General features: G+C 50.4%; 1 protein-coding gene across 1 annotated transcript; it reads left to right on the top strand.

The window, feature by feature from the left end:
* The first annotated feature begins 469 nt into the window (after positions 1 to 469).
* On the top strand, positions 470 to 2,146 carry LOC144158090 (uncharacterized). Its single transcript, XM_077688748.1, has one exon. It carries the CDS (start codon positions 470 to 472, stop codon positions 2,144 to 2,146), a length of 1,677 nt encoding a protein of 558 aa, XP_077544874.1.
* Positions 2,147 to 12,185: the final 10,039 nt, after the last annotated feature.

Consider the following 12,185-nt stretch of genomic DNA (forward strand, 5'->3'; position numbering starts at 1 on the left):
TTTTGCGTCTCCTTTGAGGTTGCTCAAAATAATGTGTGTACGGCGCCAGGTACGGAAATAATCGAACTTTTTCTTTCCGCAGCTGCCGCACCTCGGCAACTAGATAGGCGCTTGTGAAGTAGTCGATTGATCGTATGGGGCTGACCCTTTACCTCTTGTGGGAAAAAATTTAGATTACACGAAAACAAATAATTGTAATTGTATTCAACCTCATCTTTCTCGTACAGGCCGCTTGCATCCTAAGGAATGGATAGTTATCGGGTAATTCGTGTTTTTGTCATGGTGGTCTCTCATTTCACGTCCTGTATTTCTAGAAAATAAATTAGTCCTTCAAAGCCGAATCGTAGTACAGCCAATGATTTACAGCCTGGTCGGTGCGAGCCAAAAACATCCAGGGCATCGCCATCGTCACCAGCAGCAGGTATGTCACAAGGAAGAAGACAAAGCAGTCGCGCAGCGGAGCACGGCCATGGCGGACGCCGAAAGGGACAGCAGCTCAAGCATCAATAAAAGAGAGCCGCACAGCGGATCCACGGAGAAGCGAACAGCGACATGGTACCAACTCATGCGAGAAGACCAAAAGCTCGCTATGATGGTGTTCGTCTTGGGCGTCGCGCTGACTATCCTGTTCACCTTCGCAGTAATCACCCTGTTTTCTTCTCCACCAAGGCAACCACGGCGCGTGCGTTCGTTGCCGCTCTACCAGACTCCCGGCCCGGGGGACGTCGACATCAAGAATCACGACCGGAAACCGCAGCGTGGAACAGGACACCACGACCACAGCAAGGAGGGCGACTCCGACGACGACGACTACAAACGCAGGAAAGTGCGGGTGGCCAGAGCACGGTCGCAGCGGAAGCGTCCAGAACGGCACAGCAAGCCAAAGACCGTAACAACCCGCCGACCGGCTGCGAGGGCAGCAGCGAGACAGAAGCAAACAAGGAAGCACATCAAGATAGCTGCTGCTGAGACGAAACAGCCCAAGAAGAAGACAGTCAAGACTGGGACAAGCCGGACCGTCCCGAAGCAGACTCAGAAGCAAAAACAACAGCACCGGGTGCCTGTCGCCAGACAAATGTCCATCAAAACGCGCTCCCTGCCGGCCCAGCCCATAGTGTGCGTGGTGGACGGCCAAGCCACCGCGGAGGTGTCTTACCCGGAGGATGGACTGTGCGACGCGGTCGTGTTCGACCGCATCTTTTACCACAGCGGCGAGCTGAGCACCGGCAAAGAGGAGAACGGCACGTTCCGCGAGTTCTTGGCCGCCGCCAAGGAGGCGAAACAGAGCACGTTCATGGTGTCCACCGACAGGCACTTCGCCACGTACGAGACCGTGCCCCCCGGGCCGAACCTGCACTTCCTGCACGAGGTGTACAACATCCGCGGCTTCGGCTACCTCGGCATCCGCGTGCAGAGCGCCCAGGGAGCCATGCTGGAGGTGTACACGAGCCTCCTGCGCTCGCAAATCGAGGACATGCACTCCATACTCAAGAGTGTGGGCGTCGCCGACAGCACGGTGTTCCTGGGCGTCACGACAGAGGAGCACATGTTCAACGACGAAATCGTCACGAACGCGCTCAAGTCGGTCATCACCACAGTCAGAGTTCACCTGGTCATCGTCGAGACGCAGCAGGTGAAGCACAGCGAGTGCATGGAGAGCCCCATCACGTCTTGGCGGAACGCCAGCGGAGTGGCCTTCGACGAGCCGACCGCCACGGCCGCGTGGATGGCGCGGAGTGGCATGCGTCCTCTCCTTCCGGGCGCCGCGATTGCTTTCTCCTCGACGCTGGCAGCGATGCGCTTCTGGCTCAACGGCCAGACCACGGTCACGATCCACAACCGGCTGTACCGCTGCTTCGCGTTCAGCCTCAGCGCCTACGACAAGGAGATCTGCAAGATGGAGCGGCGCTACCACGCGGTCAGCGACACGTTCTTCGCGCAGGAGCAGGGCTCAGAAGGCCTGTACGTGTATGAAGACGCCCAGATCCTGGGCAAGAAAGTGGAGAAGGCCAAACGCGCCATGAACTTGACGGAGAACGTGGGCTGGGCCTTCTACGGGGTCGAGTTCGAGGGCGATGGCGAGGACGCCTGCGGGAGCCCCTTCGATCGGATATCGGCCGTCAGGAAAGTTCTTCGCTCCGCGTAGTGGGCACGCTGCGCACGCAGCGCCTCCGATCTCTCCTCTCGCTGAGAGGACTGGGGAATAAATAAGGAGACCATTTTCTCAGGAGCGTTTCCTCGGCGAACCGGATGCGGTGTTGACAGTGTATCGCGAGTATAAGAACCCACGTTGTGTGTGTGTGTGTGCGTGCGTGTGTACACAAGGGTGCGTACTCGGCCGGCGTAGAGGAAGGAAGCCGTGGCGATGCTAGGGATGCTGGCTCGTTGAGCATTCTGGAGTTCCGGCTTCCATTCCCATCCAGGGCCAAACTCACCCCAGTCGGCGGCCATCTCTTGGCTTCGACGCAGACAACGCCAAATTCGCGACCCACCACGCCACCTAATGCTTCCGCATTGATTTTTAACCCATGCTGAAAAACAACCAGTGGAAGAATGACAGGCACGAGAAAGGGTGCAAATACTCGCAACTGTGCAGACACCGCCTGTTTGCACTCTTTCTCTTCCCTGTCTTTCTTGCACTCGTTGTTTTTCAGTGTGAACCCGTACCAACTCGCCCAACTTACCATTTTGGTGCTCCCCGTGGTGTATGGGCGTTTCCAGTCAGCACAGCCAAGTGACACATGGTGCCATCTAGGGGTACGTTTGAAGTGCTTCTGGCACTCGATTGATTCGCTCGTAATTGCTTGGTCTCGTAGTCTAGTTGTTCCTCTCTTGCATAGCGAACATCCCAACCCCAGTTCTAATCCCGTTAGCTCTGTTTTCTTTTCTTTTTTAGTGGTTTGTCACAGTTGAATATTAATATTGTTATTTCGCATAGAGTATTTTATGACGCCTTTAAATGGGACTTGGGGCAGTTTTATTACGTTTGTACGTTTTTGTGGTTCCGCCTATTTTATGGGCTGTACTGACTAGGAAACGCATATACGCGACCCCATGGCGAGCACCCTTGTCTTTTGATTGATTGATTGATTGATTGTAGGGCTTAACGCGCCGATGCAACGCAGGCGATGAGGCACGCCGTGGTGGAGGGCTCAGGATTAATTTAGACCACCTGGGGATCTTTAACGTGCGCCGAAATTTCGTACAGACGGGCGTTTTTGCTTTTCGCCTCCATCAGAAAAGCGGCCGCCGCGGCCGGGAATCAGCCCGCGACCTCGTGCTCAGCAGAGCAAAGCCTTAGACACTGAGCCATCGCGGGGGGTCCCTTGTCTTTTGGCCGAAAAGTTGTGTCGAGCGAATCGTCACTCAGTGGGAGAGGAGTACGCGCTGCCGTCACCTGTCTGCTCTCTCTCTTCTCCTAACAGCCAGTGGAGAAGAATTATTTGTCGGAGTGGGCTCACTCTTTGCAAAAAGCGGATTTTTGCGCAAAATTTAATAGGAGGTATTCGAGTACAATTCAGCGCAGTCTTACAAAAGAATATTTTCCGAAAATAGTTTTTGACAATGACATCGCCTTAGCATCAGCGCCTAAATACTCATTTCGCACTTCCAACACCCAAAAAAAAAACGGTTCCCAGAGTGTTCCCGTCTTTCTCGCTGCCCAGAGCCGGTTAAACAGTATTACAGCTTATTTAGAGGAGAGGGATGCGACATTAGCCCTGGGGACGTCTCCCTTGCCAACTCCTTTCTTATGCTCGCCCATTTTACCTTCTGATTGGCTTTCATGACGACAACGAGTTCTTCTCAGCCAATCCCCCAAGTGAGTACGCGACTTCTATGGGCCGCCACCACCACCTTTCATGCCCCTGTTTCAGCTCGCGATGAATGTTCACTAGCTCACCTCTCCCATTTGACTTCATTTGTTTCACAGGATTACAACGCAAAACAGTTCAGCGTGTGTCGGTTGCGCGCAGCCATAAGACTTGGGCCCCGCCAACCCGCGACGTCACCTGCTTGCAAACGGTGCGAAAGGAAGGCGTGAGCCGCGCGAATTGACCGTGGCTCATTGCCGCGTGCAGGCGCCTCCCGAAAGCGGCGCCAGGTGCGCGTCCTCGGCGGCGCAGCTGAGGAGCCCCTCGGTAGCCGCGCGGCCCTCACGACCCCGGTCCGTGCAACGTGACCGATCTGGCCGCGCGGCCTCGGCAGCGGAACGCTTCAGAAAGGGAAACAATTCCGCTCGAATGGATTGGCGACGCGCAGATGCCGCGCACTAACGACGCTATGGAGAACAGGTGCGCCGCGGGTGGGTGTCGCCTGCATCTGACTTCATCTGCTGGCGTGCCCCCGTGCTCAGTGCTCGCTGAACATCGCAGCCTGACGACGACGATCTCGTGCCCGGCCCAGCGCCCAGGTGGCTCGGGCTGCCTGGGGAGTCCACGGAGCAGGAACTGAAGCTGCTTGTCCGCTCATCGGCGTGCAGCGCCGAATTTCGCGCTTCCGCTACGCCGCGCTCAAGCTCATACAGGTGGACTGCAAACGAGAACGGGGCGCACGAAGCGTGCCTATTCACTCACAACTTTGATCAAGGTTAGACTACTCAGTGGGGCAGCATAAGTTTTGCGCGAGACAACGCGTAAACGCAAGCAGAGGTACTGATCAGCGCGGCCGAGACAACTAGTCAGCTCGCTCTCTCTCTCTCCCTCGGCCTGGTCCGCTCTGAACACGGAGAACCTCCTCTCCCCTCTACCAACGCATTCCTCGTCAACAGTTCAAGTAAACGGAAGCAGAAGAACCCTAACGGTCTTTAAACTTTTCAGGGAAAGGTGAGGCAAAATTAAAATAAGAACGCTTTCATCGGTTTTTCATTTAACCGCAAAACGCCACCGACGACACCCAACCGCGGAAATCATGTTGACAAGGAGCGTAGGCAGCCGGCGCAGGGCGTGGTTGAAATGGCCGGCAGCGGAGAGTCCGAGGTGTTCGTGAGAAAATTTAGCTGCGGCCACTTTGCGCCAATACTATCTCATGAAAAAGAAGCAGCGAAATGAAATGTTTTGTGAATTCATCGGTCCTGACAACAATTTTCTACACCGCTTCGGATGAACACAGAATTGTGACTCCGAGAGTTTTGGAATAGCGGGTGGCGCTCGCTGCGCTAGCGGCGAAGGATACCGGGACTTGACTGCGGCTGCGCGCATTCCTTTCGGGGACGAGCGGCCTCTGGGACAAAGAGAGTACACGACGACTGCGAATCTCATTTTTTAACCAGCGGAGGTCGTCTGCGCGAAACAGGCCAAGCGATGGATATAGTTTCATGAACAACGCCACCCGTGCCAAACCGATCGTAAGTGGAATGCCGGTGGGGGTCAGCGCAGCGTACTTGTGCACGGCTTTCTGTCGTTCTGCTCCGGTGCGCCTTGCAAAGCGTAGGCAACCACAAGGACTTTTTAAAGACGATAGTCTTTCTTGTGCTACTTAAACACAGAAATTTTGGTCTGTCTGTTGTCTGTCTGTCTGTCCGTCTGTCTGTCTGTAACTCGATTCAACCACCCGGCCAAAGTAAAATTGATATTGCGCTATAGTCTTATATACTCACAGCCAAATGTAAACGTCTAAGCCCGGTTTATATGTTCATACTTGTCAACATTGTTGAACAAGAACAAGACATTGCGCAAATATAAGACAGGAAATTAGTACACAAGGGATATTTACAGTATTCCTTTATTTAAAAAATCATGGATGCTTGGTTTTACGATAACAAATGATATTCTACATCTGCCGCAGAAAACCGCTGCCTGCTGTTGCCCGCACCAACTCCTGGCGGCATATTTAAAAATCACGCGGCAACAGCAACGAAAGGTTCCACTAGCTAGGTTCCACGTTCTGCTTGGAACGCACGTGGAGCACGGCCACGCGGTTCTATAAACTTGTAGTCGGCCGCCTCCATTCACGCGCGTCTCCGCCGTACTGCAGCGCTGGCATCGAGGAACCCGGCCTGTAGCAGTGGAACGCGGTAAATTCAAATCGCTTTGCGCAAACCTTTAGTGTTTACCTTGGGATGAGCGCGAAGGTACAGGAACAGCATGAGAGGTGAGCGGGAAAGCAAAGGGGGGCATTTCCTTGGCAAACGTCTACAAAGGCTATCGTCTTTTGACGACATTTGCAACGAAAGAAGCAGATACGCGGCCAATTCTTTCAGATCGGTAAATCGTGAAAGAAGAGGCGGTCTTTAGCAGGCATGCCTTGCGCAGATTAGGCCTGCCAGAAAGCATGGCTGAATCTGCGTGCGCAAGTTCTGACCTCGAGAACCTCCGGCACTCATGGAAGTGCCGGACTAGTCAGTCACATGCTTGTGAGGTTACCCTCACCAGCTTTCGGTGTTTTTGCGCCCTCTTTAGCTTTGCTTTCTCTGTCTTGAAAAGCTGTCTTTCCCGCAGTGCAATAGAACTTTCAGTAGCCAACGCGCGGGAGAGAAGACACGTTCATTTTGAAGGCTAAACAAACGGACGGTAGCCGGATGCCTGCTCGCCACACCACCGAAGACACAGCAGCGGGCGGTACGAATGCTTCGAGCGAACTTCCACACCAGACTGACCGTACTTCGCGGGGTGCCACCTACACCCTGCCTGTGTGCCTTCTGTGATGCTCCAGTCACCCATGCCAGGCAGTGCCAGTACCTACGCAATTCCCAATCCTTGTTACCTGCAATGAGAGACCTGTACTGACCAGCAGCCCCTGTGCGAATACAGACTTTTGCCTGGACCACGCAGGTCAAGGTGGCCAGATCGATGGTTTATTTCCTGGACCACCCACGTGGTTCTGTTCCGAAAATTTATTCCCTCTCTCCTCAAGCAGGGGAGTTAATCTTAAAGGGACGCATTTTTGTACGACAAGGCTCTACAGAGAGTTTGACAAAAGTGTGCGGCGCAAAAAACAGGGACAGCGGACAAAAGAGCACTGCATAGCGCCTGTCCTGGACTTTCTTGTCCGCCGTCCTTGTTTTTTGCACTGTACACTTTATTGAAACGTGAAACGGGTCCATCCTTCGACGCGGAGTCCCGCATACTGCGTAATTCTAAGTTTGCCCACTCAGAACGCGCGTCGCTGCTGTTTAAAAAGAGCAGAGAAGGCCTCATTTGTGCTGCATGCGTTGAGTAGCCTTAAAGCTTTTCTTGTAAGAAAATTGGCCGCGCATCCGCTCACCACGTTGCTAATGTCGTTGAACGACGACAGTCGCCTCTGCCAAGTAAACGCCTTTATTCTCATTTCCGGTCACGTATCATGCTGTTCCTGTCTCGTCTCGCCACTCGCAAGATAAGCACGCTAGAGGATTGCCCAAGTCATTTTAAATTTACCGCGTTCCACTGTACCACGCTGGAAGCGTCTGTGCAAGCACCGCTGCAAAATGGGGACGCGCGTGCATCGAGGCTCCAGGGACCGAACCGAAGTTTACAGATAAACTCCGCGCCTTTACTCCGCCGCGCGCATTCCACACGCGGGATATTGGAGCATTTCGTCACGGTTGCCATTTGAAGGCCGCCAGGGGGGCCGTGGGTAACCGCTTTTGTATTTTAAATGCAGAGCATTTCAGTAACTCACGATGTCACCCGCGTTGACGTCCGTAGTCGTAGTCCGCACCGTCGTCGTCCGCACCCCTCCCCCTACACTATATAAAAAAAAATACTATCCGGCGCCTGGTTTCGATCCCTCGACCCTGCGGGCGGAACGCAATGTACATAGTGGTCTACCCACTGCGCCACAAAGCCGACACATAATGGGAGGCTACGAACGCGCCTTATATCCTTGACTCATTCAAACTACGTCAAGAAGCTGCTGATACAACGCATTCACTACCACCAACTCCCCAAACACTAAACGTTAACGCAATGCACCCACCCCCTTTGCGACGCATTTACTCGAGTCCCCATCGCGGGGAGATGGGTTCAATTTTTTTTTCTGGGGGCATTTTTTTAAGCATCCCTGATAATAAAACACTGCAAATGTCACATATGTATTGATGTTTTGCATAAGATATGCGTAATGTTTGGTTTTGATTCAACAATGTTGCCAAGTATGAACACTGCCACGGGACTTGGATGTTAGAGATGTATGTGGGTATATAAACGTATCGTTCAATTTCTACATCTACTCTGGCCGGGAGGCTGAATCCAGTAAAAGACAGACAGACATAGAGACCGGCCAACATTTTTGCGTTTAAAGCCCAAGAAAGACTCTCGTCTTTAGAACGGCGAGTTACAGGGTTAGCTACAAGCAACAAAAATTTCGAGCGCACTTACGAACCCCTTATGATGCAGTCAATGTGAGCGCAAACCTAAAAACCTAAACACCTATGTTTAAAAACCCAAGTAAAACTTACCCCTTCTGGAGACTTAACGCGTTTCAAGAAGCGAACCATATGCTGAAAGAGCCCCTTTTCGCGCTCGCGAATATTAACAGCAGAGCTGTTCGAGCGTTGGCCTTGACGGCAGTCTCTCCTGCAGGTATCGCGTCACGCTCCCTCTGGAGCAGGCTTCTCCGCCGCGCAAAAACCGCTTCCGGGAACAGAAAAATTCGTAACAAATGGTTCTAGGGCCTTCGTGTTTTCAGATGTCACAGCTTAGATGTGAGCCCCCGAAGATGTATCTTTCCAGCGATGCACTTTCGCTGAGAGGTGAAGCTTACGGCGACAAAATTGGTTTAAGATTGGTTTTTGTAGGCTGGTTTTCCCACATTGCTCTCTGCGCAGTGAAGCATCTACGGAGGGAGTATAATTACAGAACTCTTGTGTTATCGAAATTATCAAAAAAAAATTATATGACAATTATCCGCGGAGACGACTTTACCATCATGCCAAGCAAGTTCCATTTACTTGTCATAGTTCCCTGTGAAGTAGTAACCGTTAGCTAATTACTAGCTGCTGTCAGTACAGGGCCACCTATGGAGGGAGTAATGTTACAAAAAACGGCCGTAACTGTTGTTTTGTCAGAACTATGCGGAAAAACATTCTACGTCAATTGGCTGCCAAGACGACTCCCGCATTCGGCACAAGAAAGAAGTTGAAGCTGAACGCTGTCTTCGTAAAGACAACTCGCTGCTCCGCTGTTCGAGCAGATTTCTCCCTGGGGGGAACTGGGCCTGCAGCCTTTCTTGGGCAGAAATTTTGCTCTGTCTGTCTGTCTGTCTGTGACTCGATTCAGCCACCCGGCCAAAGTGAAACAGAAGCTGCGCAATAGTCTTATATACCCACAGCCAAATCTAAATGTCCAAGTCCGCTGTCAGTGTTTATACTTGTCAACATTGTTGAACAAAAACAAAAAATTACGTAAATAGAAGGCAGAAAATCAATACGTAAGTGGTATTTGCAGCCTTCCTATATTAAAAAAAACGCGTGGATGCTTGGTTTTTACGCTATCAAATTCAATACTGCATTAACTGCAAAAAATTGGCGCCTGCTGTTTCCCGCGCTCCTGGCGGCATTTGAAGGAGTACTGACACGATATTTTTGTGTTACGTATTTTTCGCGGCTACGGATACCTATTCATTTCATTTCATTTCATTTATTTCCACCTTAAGGGCCCTGAGGGAATTACATAAGGGGGGGAGGGGCGTGCATGCAGAAAGGTATGACACAGCGCTAAAAAAAATTACAAGGCAATAAAGAAGAAAAAGAACAAGTGACAAAGGTACAGCAATATTAGCAGCAAATACAAAATTACAGTGTAAAAATACAGTTCAAAAGTACAAAAGATCAGCATTAAAGAAAGGAAATACATAAGGCACATTTGATACGCAGGTATTATGAAACATGGTTGAGCAATTTCTCGCGGAATAATTTGCGGTCTGCGCACGAGGCAAATGGTTCCAGAGGGTTATTGCTTGAGGGAAGAATGAGTTGAGCATTGATGAAGTACGGCTGGGTAGTCGTGCTATGGCGTTGCTGTGGCTGATACGGGACGAGGTTCGGTGTGGCGGTTTTAAGAGAGGGTGTCTGGATTTCGGGTGATAATAAAAGGCATGAAGAAGGCAGAGGCGTGAAATGATCCGGCGTGACTCAAGTGAATGCAGGTTCAAAGATTGCTTTAGGGCGGTTACGCTTGTGTTAGTGGAGTACTGTGAGCAGATAAAGCGGGCGGCACGATTCTGTATGGCTTCTAATTTGTGGATGAGGTATGCCTGTGAGGGATGCCAAATCGATGATGCATAGTCCAGTTTTGCTCGTACGAACGTTAGGTAGGCTAGTTTTTTTATGTCCGGAGATGCAAGTTTTAGATTCCGGCGTAGGTAGCCGAGCGGGCGCGCGGCGTCTGAGCAAATGGTTTGTATGTGAAATGTCCATGATAGGGATGGTGAGAAATGAACTCCGAGGTATTTGTAGGATGTTGCAGCGGCAATCGGGAACGAGTTAATTTTGTAGGAGAACTGTGATACGGTATTTTAACGGGTGAATGATACCAGTTTACATTTTTCTGTGTTTAGTGGCATTAATGATTGATCACACCATGCTGCGATATGGTTGAGATCATGTTGAAGAGCAATACTGTCTCCAGGGTTGCGGATGGTAGTGTAAATGACGCAGTCATCGGCGAATAGTCTTAACTGGTTAACAATATTATTCGGTAGGTCGTTAATGTAAATTAGGAAAAGCAGTGGTGAGAGGCACGCACCCTGTGGGACCCCGGACGTCACATCAGTGAGGGACGCATGATGGTCATTGACAGTTGTGAATTGCGTACGATTGGTGAGGAAATTTTTAAGCCAGGAAATTATGTTGGAAGGAATTCCAAGGTTACAAAGTTTAGCGAGCAGTCGGTTGGGGGGAACCCGGTCAAATGCCTTCGAGAAGTCTAAGAAGACGGCATCAATCTGAAGGTTGGCGTCCATATATTGTAGAAAGTCATTTGTGAAGTCTGCTAATTGTGATTCGCACGAGTAGGATTTTCGAAAGCCATGTTGTTGTGGGTAAAAAAAGTTGATCGACTCTAGATGGGTCATTATGTTGGAGAATAGAATGTGCTCAAGTAGTTTGGATGGGATGCTGGTCATTAAGATAGGACGATAGTTAGTTGGGATTGCAGGGTTACCGGATTTAAAAATTGGTACGATCTGGGCTTTTTTCCAATCATCCGGGACGTGCCCGGTGTCAAGTGACTGGGTAAATATTAGGTGTAAGATTTGACTAGAGAGCAGTAGGGTATTTTTCAGTAGTTTACTGTTAATCTGATCGCAGCTGGCTGAAGATGAAAGTTTAAGAGCTTTTATAAGGTTAGCTATTCCCTCAGGGCAGATTGCAATATCAGGCATTTCGATTGGGGGAGGGTCCAGTGGTGTGACGGCAACAGTGTTACTGGCGGAGGAAAACACCGAGGAAAAGTGATCATTCAGGGCAGTGGCGCATTGGTTAGGGTCGATAGTTACTCCTTCCGAGTTTGTAAGTGCTATGCGGCTGTATCGGGACTTTGGTGATAGGATGCGCCAGAATTTGTTTGGGTTAGTCTGAAGAATGGATAACAGATCTTCAGAGAAGAATTTTTCTTTTGCTGTAGTTAGTTCTTGAATATATTGTTTAGCGCATGTGTGGTCACGTTCCCATGCTAAAGAGCTGTTGTTTGAATGTGCTGTTCTGTAAAGGCGCTTTTTGAGGTTACGGAGGCTTTTTAGGCGTTTTGTAAATCATTCATTGTTAGAGTCGGATTTGATAACTATTGTTGGAATGTTTCCGTTTTTAAGATTAAGTAACGTAGTCTTGTAAAGTTCCCAGTTGGCATTAACAGATCTGGTTAAGTAAGTATATCGGAAGCTATCGAAGAAAAGAGCAAGTTCATGGTTAATGGCATCAAAGTTTCCCCGCTTATAATCTGTGATAAGTTGCGTTGTTGGTGATCTCCTTTTTAGTGGGGAATCGATGCAAATATGAAGTAAACTATGATCGCTAAGCCCGGGAAGTGCGGTTACTGATTTAATGTCATCAGGGCAGGATGTTAGCCGCAAGTCGAGTGTGTTGTTGCCTCTGGTAGGGCATGTTATGGACTGATGAAGGTTGAAATCTAATGTTACGTCTAGGAATTGCTCTGCTTCTTTAGAAGACCTGACAGGGATTGAAAGTAAAGGCCAGCTGATTTGTGGGTAGTTGAAGTCGCCAAATATGAAGATTTGTGGGAGTGCGTGCGAGCGGCAGACCTGACCGG

This window comes from Haemaphysalis longicornis, unplaced genomic scaffold (genome assembly GCF_048455015.1).
Source record: "Haemaphysalis longicornis isolate Haplotype H1 unplaced genomic scaffold, Haemaphysalis longicornis Haplotype H1 scaffold_10, whole genome shotgun sequence".
NCBI lineage: Eukaryota > Metazoa > Arthropoda > Arachnida > Ixodida > Ixodidae > Haemaphysalis > Haemaphysalis longicornis.

Coding starts and splice junctions, on each gene's coding strand:
- LOC144158090 (XM_077688748.1), top strand. CDS start 470: ATGGCGGACGCCGAAAGGGACAGCAGCTCAAGCATCAATAAAAGAGAG.